Source organism: Kwoniella dendrophila, chromosome 8, assembly GCF_036810415.1.
Source record: "Kwoniella dendrophila CBS 6074 chromosome 8, complete sequence".
Taxonomy (NCBI): Eukaryota; Fungi; Basidiomycota; class Tremellomycetes; order Tremellales; family Cryptococcaceae; genus Kwoniella; species Kwoniella dendrophila.
Window position 1 is genome coordinate 332,622 of NC_089483.1, and position 17,045 is coordinate 349,666.

At 38.5% G+C, this 17,045-nt stretch overlaps 4 protein-coding genes across 4 annotated transcripts; all 4 read right to left on the reverse strand.

Annotated features, from left to right (window-relative positions):
* Window positions 1-800: 800 nt before the first annotated feature.
* On the reverse strand, window positions 801-1,488 carry L201_005989 (uncharacterized protein; the record flags this gene model as incomplete). Its single annotated transcript, XM_066221714.1, has 3 exons — window positions 801-904; window positions 1,152-1,293; window positions 1,450-1,488. The coding sequence occupies 3 exons, from the start codon at window positions 1,486-1,488 to the stop codon at window positions 801-803; spliced, it is 285 nt and encodes a 94-aa protein (XP_066077811.1).
* Window positions 1,489-2,192: 704 nt separating this feature from the next.
* L201_005990 (GDP-mannose transporter 1) lies at window positions 2,193-4,900 on the reverse strand (the record flags this gene model as incomplete). Its single annotated transcript, XM_066221715.1, has 10 exons — window positions 2,193-2,648; window positions 2,740-2,913; window positions 2,981-3,049; window positions 3,116-3,146; window positions 3,218-3,243; window positions 3,319-3,407; window positions 3,523-3,631; window positions 3,705-3,760; window positions 4,109-4,502; window positions 4,832-4,900. 10 exons carry the CDS (start codon window positions 4,898-4,900, stop codon window positions 2,193-2,195), a joined length of 1,473 nt encoding a protein of 490 aa, XP_066077812.1.
* Window positions 4,901-5,431: 531 nt separating this feature from the next.
* L201_005991 (uncharacterized protein) lies at window positions 5,432-8,072 on the reverse strand (the record flags this gene model as incomplete). The annotated part of the gene is made up of 6 exons (XM_066221716.1): window positions 5,432-5,717; window positions 5,791-5,913; window positions 5,991-6,892; window positions 7,038-7,120; window positions 7,210-7,382; window positions 7,567-8,072. 6 exons carry the CDS (start codon window positions 8,070-8,072, stop codon window positions 5,432-5,434), a joined length of 2,073 nt encoding a protein of 690 aa, XP_066077813.1.
* A 610-nt stretch (window positions 8,073-8,682) lies between these two features.
* On the reverse strand, window positions 8,683-15,890 carry L201_005992 (uncharacterized protein; the record flags this gene model as incomplete). Its single annotated transcript, XM_066221717.1, has 9 exons — window positions 8,683-8,788; window positions 8,862-9,061; window positions 9,130-10,097; window positions 10,150-10,240; window positions 10,295-14,814; window positions 14,871-15,262; window positions 15,328-15,593; window positions 15,652-15,734; window positions 15,815-15,890. 9 exons carry the CDS (start codon window positions 15,888-15,890, stop codon window positions 8,683-8,685), a joined length of 6,702 nt encoding a protein of 2,233 aa, XP_066077814.1.
* Window positions 15,891-17,045: the final 1,155 nt, after the last annotated feature.

The window sequence follows — 17,045 nt, forward strand, 5'->3', positions numbered from 1 at the left end:
CTTCAATCTTTTTGTCATTCCCTCGAAATCAGATACTCTCTCTCGCCATGAAGCTTTGTGTCCATTTCCATTACTCATTTTGGATCCCTAAGGTATATGTTGAGATCTCATTCATATGCTATACAACATATTGTCTGACTTGAAATGCCACGCGCACGGATCACCTCAAACTCTTGACTTTCCTCTCATTGCCAAAGGGTTTATATACCACCCAAATAGAATGCATCCATCGTGTAGCATCTCCGTCGCTCAACGGTTAAATGAGTATCTGTAGCTTCATCTCGAAGATGAATATCAACAATGCAGATGAATGTAGCCGTAGTACCTGCAGCAGATATACTTGTAGTCGAATAGAGCCTGACGTACAAAAATTCCTGAAGACTGTCTTGTGAAAAGACGCACGATCAAAGTTTTTTGGCATATCATTTGTTATGGTATAAGGATTTCCTTCGGCATCGGAAGGCAAGTCTACTAATCCTGAGTATTTTTGCATTGTGGCAATGTGGTTCCCTAAATTGCCAACACATCAACGATTATCCCGTATTTCGTGGAAGATCATGAACCACATGAATGCTAAATACTGTATGGATAAATTAATACATCTCAGATAAAAACATTATTTACAATTGAATACTCATATACTGACTCTTACGCTACACGTCGTCACCTCAGCAAGCCTATATAGATCACCATTGAAATATTTCATCTTCTGTTCCATGGACTGATTTGAGTCGCGAGTGAGCATTCGCGATTATTCCTAGCTTGATTCTACCAAACTTTGTAGCAAATTGAGGTTTGATCTATTGAGCTTTCTTCTTTAAATCATTTCCTAAAGTACCCCTTTTATTTCTATCGTTATAAATGACTAAGCCCAAAACGATTAAACCTATAATGACGATATTGGCTATATTCATAGGTTGAATCTCGAATGTCAGCTCTCAAGGGGTGATTAGCCTTATTATAAAGGATGGAGGAAGAAAAGGAAAGGCAGCGAAGGTTTCAAAGTGCTTGGGAGTAAATCGGATGATGATGAACGTGGAGAAGAAGAAAAAGAAGAAGAAGAAGAAGAAGAGGAAGAAGGGTAGGATAGAATAGCTGAAAGGACATGTGAGGATTTATGAGATCAAATTAACAGATGTAGACAAACTTACAGATAACGAAATGAACTGAAGCTCCAACAAATTCAGCTATGCTTTCAAGTACATTCCAAACTAATGAAACTGCTCCATTGACCAAAGCGAAAACCGCTCCGAAGACAGTTTGGATGACTGCAAAGATACTTTGAAATATACCCTATAGTACGAGAGATTTTATCAGTAAAGTACAGCTAAAATAACAGACATTGATACAATTCAGAATTGTTTAGATAGGTACTCAGACCAGAGGCTGAATATTGAATTGGATGGTGTTATAGTGTTGTGCTATAGTAAAATCGAATGAATCACTCACTTGGACAGTGTGAAATAAACCTTCGACGAGATTAGACATTGTTGATAACGAAACAATTGATTGAACTCAGCTTATGATTGAGTGAAATAGGCAATGAAAAGTATTGTTCTTCGAAATACAGGAAGAAATGGTTTGTCAAATAACTTGGAGTGGCAAGTTATTATATGAATTGCTACATATTCTCAAGGGTCGGTTCGTGAATAATATAATGGGAATATTATCTGTCAATACATCATCACCATCAGCAAGGAATCCAAAACAAGGAACGCAGTACGGTACGAGTAATACGAGTAACATGACAATAACATGTAAACAAACGAATATGACGTAATTTCCATCATCAACATTAAATTACTGAAACAGCAGATCCCATTCCACGTGTAACGCCTATGATTTTTACGGTAGCCTGCTAACCCCACCAAATAAAAAATGAGAGCACCTCCTATGCACTGCTTATAAGACTTGTGCATAAACTTTGTATTCATATAAACGTATGCTATGAGAATCGAACCAAATGTAAGGAAAAAACTAAAGCCTGATAAATTCTATGTTTGGTTGTAAAAGGTAAAAGAGGTATTTTATGTGTATAATTTGATATTAACATGATAATGTGATTTGCGTATATCGGTTCTAAAAAGGGATATATATCCCATATCCCTTATTCAACCGTTCTATCCATCCTCAATCTCTCCTCCTTGCTATTCTAATCTAATCGCCCGCTTCTTTTGATTTTGCAACACTGTTTATGCTCTTCCTCCAGCAGCTTTGAGAGCATTAGCTTGATTAACTTTGGCTTGATTTGTTTTAGCTACAGCATAAACAATACCTGCTAAACCACCTACACCAATAGCAGAAACGTTACCGAAACTTGCTGGATCACCAAAGAATAACATTCCACTTGCAGCAACAGGTAATTTGTTTAATGCTCCAACCATTGAATATGTTGTTGAACCACAAACTCTCACACACCATGCAGTTGAATAACTGATGAATACTGCTGCAGCACCTGAAAATGCTATAGCTGATAACAGGATTACTCGGTTTGATGCTGGGAAATTCAATGATAATGATTCTGATCCCCAATCTTCGATAACTAAAGAGAAAACAACTAATACGGGAATAGATAAAAAGTTGTTGTAGAACATTGAATCCCAATCTTTGAAACCGGTAACCTTGATTCTCTTTCTCATGAAGAGGACCTGCGTAGAATGTCAGCGAACGCGTGGGCGATGGAGCCGAGAGTCAAGGTATTGGGTTGAAAATGTGAGATCGAAGGAGGATCCCACTCACATAGGCAGCGGAAGCAAGACAGTTGAAAGCCATCCAGACGTAACCAGCGTTGATACCTCCAATAGTTGAAATGGGACCAGTAACGATTTCGAGACCGGTTGTTGGATCGAGTTCAGGAGCTGCGTTCAAAAACGAAGAGATGTCTGCCCAAGCTGCGATAACAGAGGATCCGACCTATGGTAAGGTAAAAAGGGTGTAGTTAGCTTTCGCATTCAGGTTCTCAAAGCAAGCTCTCACTCACCATCAAAGCGAAAGAGCAGAGAGTAAGACCAGTGACAACACCGTTGAACATGAAGACTTCTCCGTATGCCTAAATGAAGAATGACAGAATCAGTAAAGATTTTGGGGTCTGGACATCGCAAGTCAGATAACTCACAATAAGAATGATGGTCAAATTTTTAAAGATACTGTTCAAGATTAACGTATGATCAGTTCCACTCCAAGATGCAGAATCATCTTTTCTCCTCAATAAGCTTACGTGTAAACAGGGATAGACAAGAATTGCTATATATCGCAAATGGGCGATGTCAGCTAACAATCCAATCGCAGTATTGGAAGGATTTTATCAGCTGGACTTACCAAAGCCTTTGAACCAGTGTAAATAACAGCAACAAGTAAAGTTGAGATAGGCCACCAAGCTTTAGCGTCTTTCATGTCGAAGTCTCGGACTGTATAATCAGGGATGATGTTAGCATAATAATGACTTCGGCTGAAACAGATTTATGTACGATTTGATCAAAAGTCATGCTATATAGAGCGACAAACAATGAAAGTACAACTTACAGGTGATTATACCGAGTCTTTTTACAGACCATACAGCCAAAACACAAACAGCGGATTGAATAGCTAGTAAGAGGAAAGTCATGGTGAAATTTGCACCTGATACGACATACTGCGATCGATAATAACAATTGAGCCATCGATTAGAAGACGACTGCTCCGAGAATCATGCATCAGATACTCACTTTGTTCACAACTGTCATCATGATACTGGCAGCACAGTAAGAGAGAATAGGCAGGGCTATAAATCAAAATAAGCATAGATTAGCATTGATTCTACATGCAATTCTCCATCTGCTCGTCATAAACTGATCGCGAAAGCGTTTCGCCATGATTCAGGTTTTCCTTCGGAATATCAATGATTCATTGAAGCGATTATCTATTAGAGCTATTAGAATATCGCGATGAGGGATTTAAGTGGAGTTGATTATAGTATATTGCCCACTATGCACTATACAGTGTCTTAGAAATCTCATACTCCTCTATGAATGTTGCCTATACATTTACAGGTATTTATTCTCTGTCTTTTGGACCTTGCTTGGCACCTCAATACACATGCGCAACACTAATTGCAAACAGCTTAACTCACCTTGTTCTTTACCACTCAATTGAGCATTCTCTTTTCTTTCTTCTCTTCTCTCTCTACCTTCTCTTTCCCTTTCTGCCCCTAAGTTATTTAAGAGCATTGAACTAGCAGCATTATCATCTTTGTTATATTGACTTGATGGTGTACCAGGTCGAGATATGTTGGGTGTTGGAACAAATGGTTTCGACATATTGTTCAAATCTAATTGATAACTTCGATCACTTGCACTGAATGAAGAAGGTGTAGGTAATCTTGATTTTTCGTTTGATCTTTCTTGAATTGGCGAAGGTATCAATAGACCAAGTGATGGATACGAGTTTATGCCTAGTCTTGATCTTGGTGAAAAAGAAGAAGAAGAAGAACCTAGAGTATTTCTATGATATAATGGTAATGGTTGCTATATTTAAATCCAACAAAATACCTTTTGCGAAGTAAGCAAATCGATCCCTCCAATATGACTAGTGAAAAGGTAAGAGCCAAGAAGAAAAGGGTACGAAAGTAAAGCTAAAGATAGAAGCTAAGATTGAAAAAAGTCCAACTTCCAGCAGCACCAGCAACTAACAGTACTTGTATCCAAGCTCAAAGCGTAGCATTTGCATTCACCAAAAAACAAATGGAAATTCGAGATTTTAAGGGTAATATAATTGAGCGTACAAAACGCTAAAGCTGAGAAAGACACGTGGAACGCTAAGGGCGATAAAGGGTTTATAATTGATAAAGACTTACACGTAAATCTGAACCTGAACCTGAACCTGAGACGCGATTGTCATTGTCGTTGTGATAGCTAGATGACATGATGATTTGTTCGATCTAGACGAGTAAATTGACAAGGCTCATGTTTAGAAAGGGAAGACGACACAGAAACATCCATCTGAGATTATTGTATATTCAAACTGTGGTGTCGAAGTAGAAGTAATAAATGTATACGACATGCTTAATTGTGATTATACAGTGTACCAGATATCATATGTCGATCAATCATTCCATCAACACATCGCTTAACATTCAGGTGACTCAACTTTAGATAATCTTATTCATCACGCAGTAAGATAACCTTGTATGTTATATAGTAGTGTCATTTTAGCTATTTACTGATGCATGATGATTGATGATTGATGACTGATGTATAGTACGTAATGCTATAATATTGTACAACTGACAAACTTGTAAACATCACTCGTATGATTTTTATGATTACTTCAGGGATTATATATTATACGTTGATAGATCAATGCGATATTGTGATTCTGATTGATGTTTTATACTCGGTATGACATTGAGAATTAAACTGACGAATCTGCTTTAATTGATTAGATGATATTCCTTCTATTTTGCTCCGGTACTGGTACCGCCGTTTCCTTGACCCGGAATGATTGGATCTTTGGTTTGATTGGGACTGGTACCATTCTGCGTCGCCTGAACAGTCGTTCCTGGTGCAAGGGTGGCAGCAGAAGGTACTGAAGAAGCTGGATTAGGAGTGGCTGATGACGGTTGCTGAGGTGATGCACCGTTTGCTGATTGAGCAGGTGCGGGTGTAGGCAATTTATTGGTATTGATATTCAATAGTCTTGCTAAGGCTACTAACTGATTTTTTGTACATAAACCAAGATGCCTAGGGACCGTGAAATAAGTCGGCTTACATACAAGTCAAGTACAAGCAAACTCTTCCAGAAGCTGTCACTCACACTGTCAATATAACAGATTTCTTATCGTCCAAAGTTTTGACTATACTGGCAGCTGTTTTAGGTGTAGTTGGGGTTGTGGGTATGATGAGTAACCCTAGTGCCACTAATTGCGGTATCAAAGATCTATTTCAAAAGAGGCTCAACACTAATTAGCCCTTATCATGAAGATGGTCACGTATCAGAGTAAAGGGTCTACTTACATGCTGATAGTTAGATTCACAGGACCTCTATTTGTCAACGGTTGTCCAGCAATTGGAGTAGTGGAAGGGAGACCCAGAGGATTCGTTGCCGATTGTCCAAAATTGCTGGAAGCAGCAGGTGAAGAATTTGAAGAAGAGGCTGGATTAGCTGTACTTTGATTGATGTGTCCATTCGCTTGATCAGTGGTGTTTGGTATAGAAGGTCGCGTGATACCACCTCTTCCTCTTCCTCTAGGCCTTCCGCGAGGTCTACCGCGTTCTGGATGTCCTGTGGATGGTGAAGCTGAAGAGGTAGCGGATTGAGGGAAAGTTTGAGGTGTTATTGCGGATAATTGGGGATTGAGAGGAGCTGAGGTCGTGGTAGGTATATTAGCTTGAGTTGTTGTAGTTGGATGTGCAGATGGTTGTATACTCGTTGGGATTGAGGCAGATAAATTGGTGGAAGGCTGTGTAGGCTGTGTAGGTTGTGTCGAAGAATTTGTCTGTTGTTGTTGACGTTGTTGCTGCAGTATGAGTAATCTCTTCTGATTTTCTTCTTCTTGTTGTAGTTGTTGTAACCTCTTTTGTTCAGTAATCCTCTTGATAGTTTCCTGTTCAATAATGAATTTTCTTTTCTTTTCTTTTTCTTCTTCTTCTTCTTTTATTCGCTTTTTGTCTAATTCTGCTAATTGGATTTTTTTATTCTTTTCATCTTCCAGTTTCTTTTTTTCAAATTCGATTAATCTTATTCTTTCTTCTTCTTTTTTACGTTTTTCATTTTCAATTCTTCTAAATTCATTCTCAATTATTGTCCATTCATGATTCAATGGTTTTAATATACCTTGTAAATTTGATATTTCTTCTTTATCAATTTGATTTGATTGTTGATAAATTGATATTAATGTTGGTAGATTTGATGGATGCTAAAAATAGTATATCAAGTTATGGGAAAATCAGTAAAAAGCATCTAAATATATTCATGAGATGTGTGTGTTCTGAATATCCTTGTTACAATATACCGAAACAAAAGATCTTGGAATCAGAATAATGAGGAAAGGAAATACTCACATCAGCTTCTTTCCTCCTTATCTTCCCGAATCTATTTTTAACATTTTTAATCCTATTAACTAATTCTTCAGCCTGTTTAATTTCTGTAAAATCAATAATTAATCATTATAAAACAAAATAAGAAATCAGCTTTTTCCTCATTGGTAGCGCAAATAAGAAACTGAAAGCTAACCGTATATTTCCTGTTGTTTGGATTGATTTTGTCCTTCTAATTCTTCATCATGTATTTGCCATACATGCCAAGGTAATAAATTATCTACAACATCTTCATAAGTATTAAACTTTTTTGGTATTGGTTCAGGGTATAAAGTTGATGTTTGATCTAATAGTAAAGCTAGATGTAAACTGAAAAATAAAATTAGCTATTAGCGTTAATACATATAGTCACTTGATAATTTTGTTTGGCAAAAGGACGAAAGAAAAGGAAAAGTGAATATAATCGTAATACTTGTTCTTGATCTTATTATATACACATTCTTCAATATTACCTCAAAGAGCCAGGTTGAAATGAAGAATTGAGAAAACTCACTTTGTACATTCTTCTTCTAACAATTCAATTTCTTCTTCATTATAACCCATTAAATTCCATTTCCTTTTTTTATTATTCAATTCATTTTCCCATTGATTCAATGGTTTTGGTATTGGTTTTGGTGGTGAAGATGGACCAGCTATAGCATTTACTTGACCTGGAAATGGTTTTGTCACATTTCCTCCTACTACTGAATCAGATGTAACGAGTCTTTCCTTTTTAGGTGAATTTTGTCTATTTTTATTCGTATTCGTCGTTCCATGTTGAGGTATTGTAGCAGCAGTAGCAACAGCAGGAGTAAGAGGAGGAGGTGGTAAAGATAATTCCTTTTTCACTTGTATTACATTGTCATTATCTTCAATTTCCTTTTCATTGGTATCGCCATTACTAGTGGCAGTGGTAGTGGTAGTGGTAGAAGTTAGAGCATTTTGATTAGATGATTGATTGATATCACCACTACTATTGCTAATTGAGATAGCTGATATAGGTTGAGAAGGTATTGACATGATAAGATATAGAACGATGACAATCGGACACCCCTCCACTTGGGATTAGTGTTCGAGACAGATAGATTTGATTTTTTGAGATTAGATAACAGGTGGTAATTCGGTCATTCAAACGAAAACAACCATTATATTACTATTATCATTATTATTATTATCAAAGAGGAAACACGAGACAGTCAAACAGAGAGAAGGAACCGTACTATTATGGGATTAACGGAATCAATTCTCAACTCGGTATTAATAAATCGTATTTGTGGCACTTCTTTCTTCCTTTGTGCTCATTTATTAGTAACTTGTCATATTATACAAGTAATGCAACGTCTAGATCAAGCTACCAAGCCAAACAAACAAATATGAGTAGAGACATGATGTGTGCATATATACATGATGTATATCAAAAAACCTTTGTATTTCCTATATTTTACTCATCTATGTATAATCAAATAAGCATAAAGACCAAAAAATATATATATAACTATGCGATAAAAGGAAAGAGAAAAAGAGAAAAGGGTATTTATATTATGTATTTACAAAAAAATGAGAAATGATGCTATATATGAAAACCGGAGAACTACTACTAATGTTCTAATCCATACCACTGTAATCTAACTTATTGACTTACACCTAATTCAGCTAATACTTCAGCTTTTTGTTCAGGTGATAATCCTTCTAATATTCTCTTGAAACCTGACATTACACCTTCTTGATTACTTTGTCTATAAAATCAAGTTTAACGAAAATCATCAGCAATCGGTTTTTTGTCGTTCTGCGCAGGAAAGATATACTCACGACCATGAAACCAAAGTCTCAGCACAGTATTCATCTCTTACAGATTGAACGAAACTTTCAACATTTTCAGTTTGTTTTTCAATGTAAGCTGCAACTTCAGAATCGGATCCAATTTCTGAAGGGACGAATTGTGATAATAATTCTTTTCTTTCAGCATATGAAAGGTTAGGATTGGCAGTTGAAAGTTTTCTCATGATTCGCTAAAATACATCATTTGTCTATATCAGCTTTATTCAAAATTCCAATAAAAGCCCAGATGTCAACTCACAACTTCACTTAATTTTCTTCTTAAAGACCAGTAAATAGCTCTTCTTGAATTTTCCCAATCACATGGTACACAATCAGCTTTAGCTTTCATTCTTCCACTTCGATCGTGTAAATCAGCAAATTCAAGAGCAATAGATTGATAAGCAGGTTGTAAATGTTTTTCTCTAGCTTCCAATTTAGATGTAGCTTGAGCTTTTTCTTCTGCTGATGAAGAAGCGTTTTCAGCAGCTTTTTTCAATTCAGCATATTCAGAATCTAATCTTGCCATTGTAGCCTGTACTTTAGGTTTTCTGTATTTAACTTCAACAATACCTTCAGGTTCTAAAACACCACCTCTAGATTCGTTGTCAACAAACATTGTCATATGTTCTGGATTTATTGATGGATCCAATACTACCCAAGCACCACCTCTTAATTCACCATTAGGTACTAAATATACTATAACTGGTTGCTTGTATGATGATAATCCATCAACGATCTTGGCTCCTTCTTTCAAAATTGCTTGAGCCATATCTGACATTCCTCCTGAGAAACCTCTAAAGTTGGCAAAGATTACTAAAGGAAGTCCTTCTCTGTTGGAATCTTCGATAGCTGTAGCTGTTTTTCTTGAAGAATCAGGGAACCACACAGTACCGGCAAGTGATACTCTTGATTCATGGGAGTTTTCGTTTGCTGGATCGGCAGGATCAACTCTTTCGATTGATCGAGTTTCCGCAGCGATGACAGCTACTGGAATACCGTTAAGTCTACCTCGACCAGTTACGATAGTTTGAGCCCATCCACCCATAGTTTCGAAGAAACTACCGTTATCGAGAATACCAGATTTCCATGTTGATACACCATCTACATCTTCGTAACAACCAGCAAGGAAGTTTCTTGGATCGTAAGCGGCTTTAGTTGGTTTCCATTCAACGGATCTATCCCATGAGTCACCAGTGGGGAGGATTGGGATAGCTCGGCCCTTTCGTTCTGTAGTAGATGAATTAGCAGAATACTTCAGTGTTTCAAGAAGCAAACTTACCAGGAATGAACGTTAAGTAATTGACGATTTGAAGAGCACCATCTAAATCACTTGCAGCGACAAGATGAGAAATACCGTTCTTGTACATGATCTGCACACAAATGATTAGCAATTAATCAACCCAAGTCGATGACGGTATACTCACTTGTGGACCACCTAATTGAATATTAGAGGTATATACTTCTTTACCCAAAACCTTGTTGATAGCTTGAGCACCAGTCAAGATGATAGGTTGACCTTCAACTTGAACCACACGTTGACCAAGTCTTACTAAATAAGCACCAATACCAACTGATCTAGCAGTAACCATGGAGATGGTGAAAATATCATCGTATGCTCTTGAAGTTTCACCTGCAATTAAACCTGAACCTCGAAGACATTCTACACCTAAACCATCTTTCAAACCAATAATAGATGTAATTTGATGTCTTCTTTCACCATTGACTTCAATTTCATTTGTAATGACACTGCCTGCACCAATCGAGTTGAGTTTTTCAAGTTTCTCTGGTGTAAGGTACAAGTAGTCGAAACCTTTTTCAGGTTTACCAGGTTCTCTCCATGCAACATCAAACAATGCCATAACTTCTTCAGCTAAACCAATACGAGCACCAGAGTTAGCTGAAAGGTAAACTCTTGGGAATCCATGTTGTCTAGCATATTGAGTAGCTTTGAAGAAGAATTCATCTTCAGTAGGACCAAATGAACCGATTTGGTATGTGATATCGTTTGAGATTACGACAACTTTTCTGCCTTTAGGGTATTCAGGTGTTTTCATGGTAAATACCCATGCTACCATACCGCAGGTATTGAGACCAGGTGGTCTGTTGACTTCTAACAGTTCACCTGTTTCATCGAGAACAAGTTCTGAAGCATCAAGGAGGTCGGAAGGTACTTTGATGTGAGGAAGGTAATGAGTAAGTTGTCTCCAAGCTTTATCGACAGCTTGTCTGAAGAGATCAGGGAAATCGTAGACGTAGGTGGTACCAATGACGTGAGCTTGGTATCGTCGAGGTTGAAGAGATTCTTTGGTGGTGTAAGGGAAGTTGACTGGTTGGAGATGGAATTGACCTTGTTCGCCAACAGATTTGAGGATTGATTTACCTTTATCGTTGGTAACTTCTTGGTAAGCTTCGTATTTAACGACGAAACCGGAAACGTTTTCAATGAAAGCTCGGATTGGTAATGGGTTACCTTCTTCATCTTCAATGACAACTCGGATTTCTGCTTGAGTAACTCGCAATCGCCATAATCTCTTACCGTGTCTTTCGATGAAGCCAGCAAGGGCTTCTTGAAGATCATCGAAAGATACACTGAGAGAGTAAACACAGTTAACACTGATATGGTTACAGTCGGCTTGTCTAATTTGACCTGAAACAACTTCTAAGGTATCAAGGATATCACCAACGAGTCTATCAGTTTCAGAGATAAGGTATTCTTTAACTTGCATGTTACCTTGGAATCGACCTGGTCGCAATAAGGCTCGAACGAAGAATCGGACATCAGAGGTATTTTCTCTACCGACAGCGTGGTAGACGTGGATTTGTCTATTGGTGGATGGTTGAGGTGTGATCTTGAAGTTGACCAATCGTCCAAGCTCTAGTTGATAAGCAAGAGCTGGTTCAATATTTCTAATAGCTTCCTCTTCTTTCCATGAACCATCGGATGTGGGTCGAAGGGTGAAGTAAGATGGGTATTGACCTTTTCTACAAGCCATGAATGATACTCTTCGAATACCTTTACTGGTAATTTTTTCAGCGTATTGGTTGGCGAGAGCGTGGAATCGTTCGTTGAGTTGTTCATCGGTGAGTTCTTGATCACCGTTGAAAAGTCGTAAAGCGACGTTCATAACATGAGGACTTCTAGCATCACTTCCGTATTTCTCAGCAAATTCAGCGTGACTGAATGGAGCGTACATAGATAATAATTTGGAGAAACCATTTTCAAGTTCTGAAAGCTTGTTGTATGAAGTCATGAGACCAAATCGAGTTGGTTCAGTCTTGGTGTTAACGACATAGTTGAGGTCGGACATAGAAGCAATTCGGGTGAAATCTCTCATTGAATCGACACGAGGTGTAACTGGTTCAGATTGAGGAGCGCCAAGCTTGAATCTCCAAGTGATGATGTTGGGTTCACCGTTCTCTCCTACTTCGTAGTCAAGATGCATGACGTTGTAAACTCGGTAAGCTCGTCTAATGTACACTTCAAGTGAAGCGAGAGCGACCCAAGGATCTTCATGTTCGAAGAAGGTGGTAAGGACATCGAAGACGGTGTATCGAGAATCGGTAACTTCTTTGAGCATGTCGGCTGAAGGGAGTCTGTGTCCTGAGCCAAGTTCACCATAGTAGCTTGTAGTAACGGAACCTTTGAGGAGTTGTTCAAGTTGACCGAGTCTTTCTTCGTATGATGGAAGGGATCCGACAATCAATACTTCTTTAGCTTTAAGAGCGACCTTGGCAGCTGGTCTAGATTCGAGAGCAGCTAATCTACTCAAAGCTTCGTTGACATGACTTTCAGGAGTCATTGAAGCACGAGGGGATTCACTTTTGACGATGTCGAGTAAAGCGAGGATGAGTTTGGTTTTAGAAGCGATTTTACTGTGTGAGAGAACGAGTTTGACAACGGCGTCAAGATCTTTGTTGTCTTCTCTAAGCTTGAGAACGATGTTTTCGGCAGTTCGTGTAGAATCAGCGAATGGTTCTTCTACATCGGCGAAGTAGTTGAGCATGTCGGCCCATGTTCTCCATTCGTGAACTTTAAGACCATGTGCGAAAGCATCGATAATGACTTGAATAGGAGACAAAGCAGCCAAGACTTGAGTTCGTTCTTTAGGAGCAACGTTTTCATCTATGTAGAAATCGATAGCTCGTTTAAGTCTGAGTGAAGGGAATTCACTGTTTTTGGCTCTACCCGAATCGAGGATTGATCTAATTTCTTCTTCAAGTTTTGCCGGAATTCTACCACTGAGAGCAGACATAACTTCTTGAGCGTGAGAGTAAGGTAAATCGGCATCTCTAAGAACAGATTCAACAACTCGAATTGAGTTACCGATTGAAGCACTGTTATCGAAACCTTGGAGATTATCGTACAGGACTTCGAGATGTTCTCTGAATCGTTGATGAGGTCTAGTACCGTATCGACCATTCTTGAGTTCGAAAGTTGGAAGAATACCTTCGAAAGGTTTGGCGAATTTGACTTTTGTAGGGTCATCAAGGGTTAAGATACCAAGTAATTCTCCTGGTGCTAATGTTTGTCCAGGTTGTTTCATGAATTGGGCAATACCACTTTCACTTGCAGTAACAGGCATAATCATTTTCATGACTTCAATTTCGGCGTAAGATTCACCAGCATCGACGTGGTCACCGGAATCGATAAGGTATCGAACGAGTTTACCAGGTGAAGGAGATCGAAGTTGAGTTGGATCTTGCTCGTCTTCAATAACAGTTGTTTTGGCATCAATAGAGAGAACCATAGCACCGACTTCTTCTCGCCAGTAGACAGTGTGCGATGCACCTTCGAGCGAAATAAGAAGACCACCATCACTTAAACTTCTAGCTCCAACAAAGACTCTACCACCATTGAGGTAAAGGGTGAATGAGAAAAGGGATGATTTAGCCATGGCAAAGGAGTATCGAACGTTTTCGTAGATGAATTCACTCTTGAAGAAGGTTTGAAGAGTATCTTTTGAAGGAACTTGACCTTTGTCGAGAACGGATTTATACTTGGCAAGAGAAGCCTCATATGCGATATGAGCTTTGACTACGGCGCCACAGACGACTGCAACTGTTGGATCAGGTCTTTCAGAGGTCATACCTTCAGCGATAAGACCATCAAGCCATTGTGTGGTAAGAGTGTTGTTTTCAAATTCAGGTTTTTCGAGCAATTTGATGAGGTATTCTACTGTAGTTCTAAATTCACCTCGAATCGAAAGTTCTTTCAATGCTACTACCATTGATTTACGAGCTTCACTACGTTCCATACCATAAGCAAAGATATGACCGAATTGAGAATCGGCATATTCGTGAAGACCACCTGCAGAAGAGACGGAGAAATAACCCCAAACATTGGAGTTGGATCTGAAGTTAAGTTCGGTAAGGTTACCGGAAGAAGGTTTGAAACCAGCATCTGGGTTTTCACCAGTAATTCTACAAGCAACGACATGTCCTTTTGGTTTAGGTTTTCGTTGAGTGTTGGCGGATTCAGGTTTTGTACCGTCAAAGTCGATCTCGGTGACACCGTGAGGGTCCATACCGTAGAGAGTTCTAATATCTCTAATCTTGTGTAAGGGGATACCCATAGCAACTTGAAGTTGAATAGCTGGAATATTACATCCACTGACCATTTCCGTAGTAGGATGCTCTACTTGAAGACGAGGGTTAAGTTCCAAAAAGTAGAAAGAGTCGTCGGAGTGGGAATAAAGGTATTCAACAGTACCAGCTGAAACATAACCGACAAGTTTGGCAAGTCTAACTGCTGCCTTTTCCATTTCTTCGAATTTCTCAGGTCTAGCAATTGTAACTGGAGCTTCTTCAATGATCTTTTGATGTCGACGTTGAACTGAACAATCTCGACCGAAAAGGGAAATGGCGTTACCGTATTGATCGGCCATAAGTTGAACTTCAAGATGTCGTGCTGAACCAGCTAATTTCATGATGAAAATTGGGGAACCTATAACAAAATAATGAGTATACAGCTCTAAAAAGGAGATCGAATCGGATACTTACCTGGTACTTCACTAGCTACAGCTTGGAAGGAATTTTTAAATTTTTCTGGATCTTCAACTTTTCTAATACCTTTACCACCACCACCTTCTGAAGCTTTAATCATAACTGGATAACCAATTTTTTCTGCTCTTTCAAGACCTTGTTCCCATGATGTTACACAGGCATCGGCATAAGCTTTATCAGGTACAGTAACGAAACCTTGGGGTGAAAGCATGGTATCTGAAATACCTGTACCGGACCAAGCCATACAAGGTACTTCGGCATGTTGAGCTACAATTGTTGAAGAGATTTTATCACCTAAAGATCTCATAGCTGATCCAGGTGGACCGATGAAAACGATTTTCTGTTTAGCAAGGTTTTCTGGTAATTTTGGGTTTTCGGATGCGTGACCCCTATTGCAACGGTTATAAGTATATAACTCTACGACAAATCGACTGAATCAAGCGTTGTGACTCACCAACCTGCCCATACGGCATGTACACCAGCTCTTTCAGCTACATCACAGATGTAATCTACATTTGCGTAGTTATTGTTGTTTGAACCACCTGGAACTTCAACATATCTATCGGCCATTCTAATGTATTCGGCATTGATTTTCAAATCTTCTGGAGTTGCCATAACAGTGAATTCAATCACTCTATCTGATCCAAAAGTTTCATATGACCATTTTCTAATTGATCGAATTTCTTTTACTGCGGCAATACCGTTATTTGCAATAAGAACCTAATCAAAATCGTTTAGAAAGCTTCATGGTAGAAAAGATATCAAGAGTGATACTCACTTTGGTGATTACTGTGTGACCACCTTGTGCTTTGACAAAGTCTGTCACTCTACCAGCTGGTGCTACCTCAAGGTTATTAGCACCTATAGGGAGAAAGAAAGAACAAGGTATCGTCAGCTTCTCCCTTCTAACCGATTAAATCGATGTATTCAGGTTGACATACCGATGAAATGAGCTACTTTAGCATGATCGTATTGGTCTGAATGACCATCGACAGCTGTCCCGTTTATAGCGGACATATTGGGTGATGATTTGTCCTTTTTGATGTGTAGTTGATGGAGTTGTTATGTGATCAAATTACCCAAAGATAAAGACGAAAAGGGGTGTGGAGGTTGAAAGTAAAAAAGTCGTTAAAATACAAGAACGATAGAAGAAGCTGATACAGATGATCTCCACGACAGCTGACAGCTAACTAAAGAAACGACCAAACAAAAAAGAGAAAGAGGATGAATGGGAAGAATATCAAGTGAAGGTGAACTTGATGGTAAAAACTTAGGTACGTAACCTATAGCAAGTGTCGATAGCATGCAACAACAAATAATACATACATATTCTCGAAATTATCTTGAGCTTCTGGTGCTCGGTCATAATTAGTGATTTTACCTTTTGGGGATGCTAAATTAATGTCAATTGTATACCGGCAAAATACCATTCCCCATTAACCAGCAATTCAAACGACGCGCTTAGGTGGAGGTAAACACGTGGTATAAATTAAAAAAGTTGTGATCGAGCGAACAAATTACATAATCCCTTCAACCAAGTTTCATCTTTGGTATACAACTGTAATATCATTTCTCCCCAATAGATAGAAGAAAAGAATGATCGGTTTTGTTCGGCTGGTGATGATGAACAACATTCTGTTATCGTTGATGGGGAGATTGGTGGGAATATTGATGATATGACTTTCACATCATATATAGGAGCAGCATGATTGTTCCTTATCTGGTGATATGGATACATCTCTTATCAGTCACAAAATGAAACGTTTACTAATCACTACGAATAATTTAAATCACTAGGAACGGAAAATCAGTGATTTTGACGGGTTTCATTTGATCTGTGGATGAAAATGCTATACAGTTAACAAACCTACAGTATACCTCAATACACCGCTTTCTGATTTGTTACCTCAAGAGAAAGAACCAACGACCAAAAAGAAAGAAAATAATTAGATGAGGCTGAATTGATCGCGCGATCTCGAAACAGGAGCAAGTTTCGAGTTTCAAAAGGGCCATAAACAGTAGCTTGTCTTTACAATTTTGCTACGCGATCATCGAAGGGTAAAATATCGATAAACACGTTATCTACGAAGTAATCTGGGAAACAAGAAATCTGGTAACTATAAACTTATCATACAGAATTTATTTCAAGAAAGTCGACCTTTTCGAAATTAA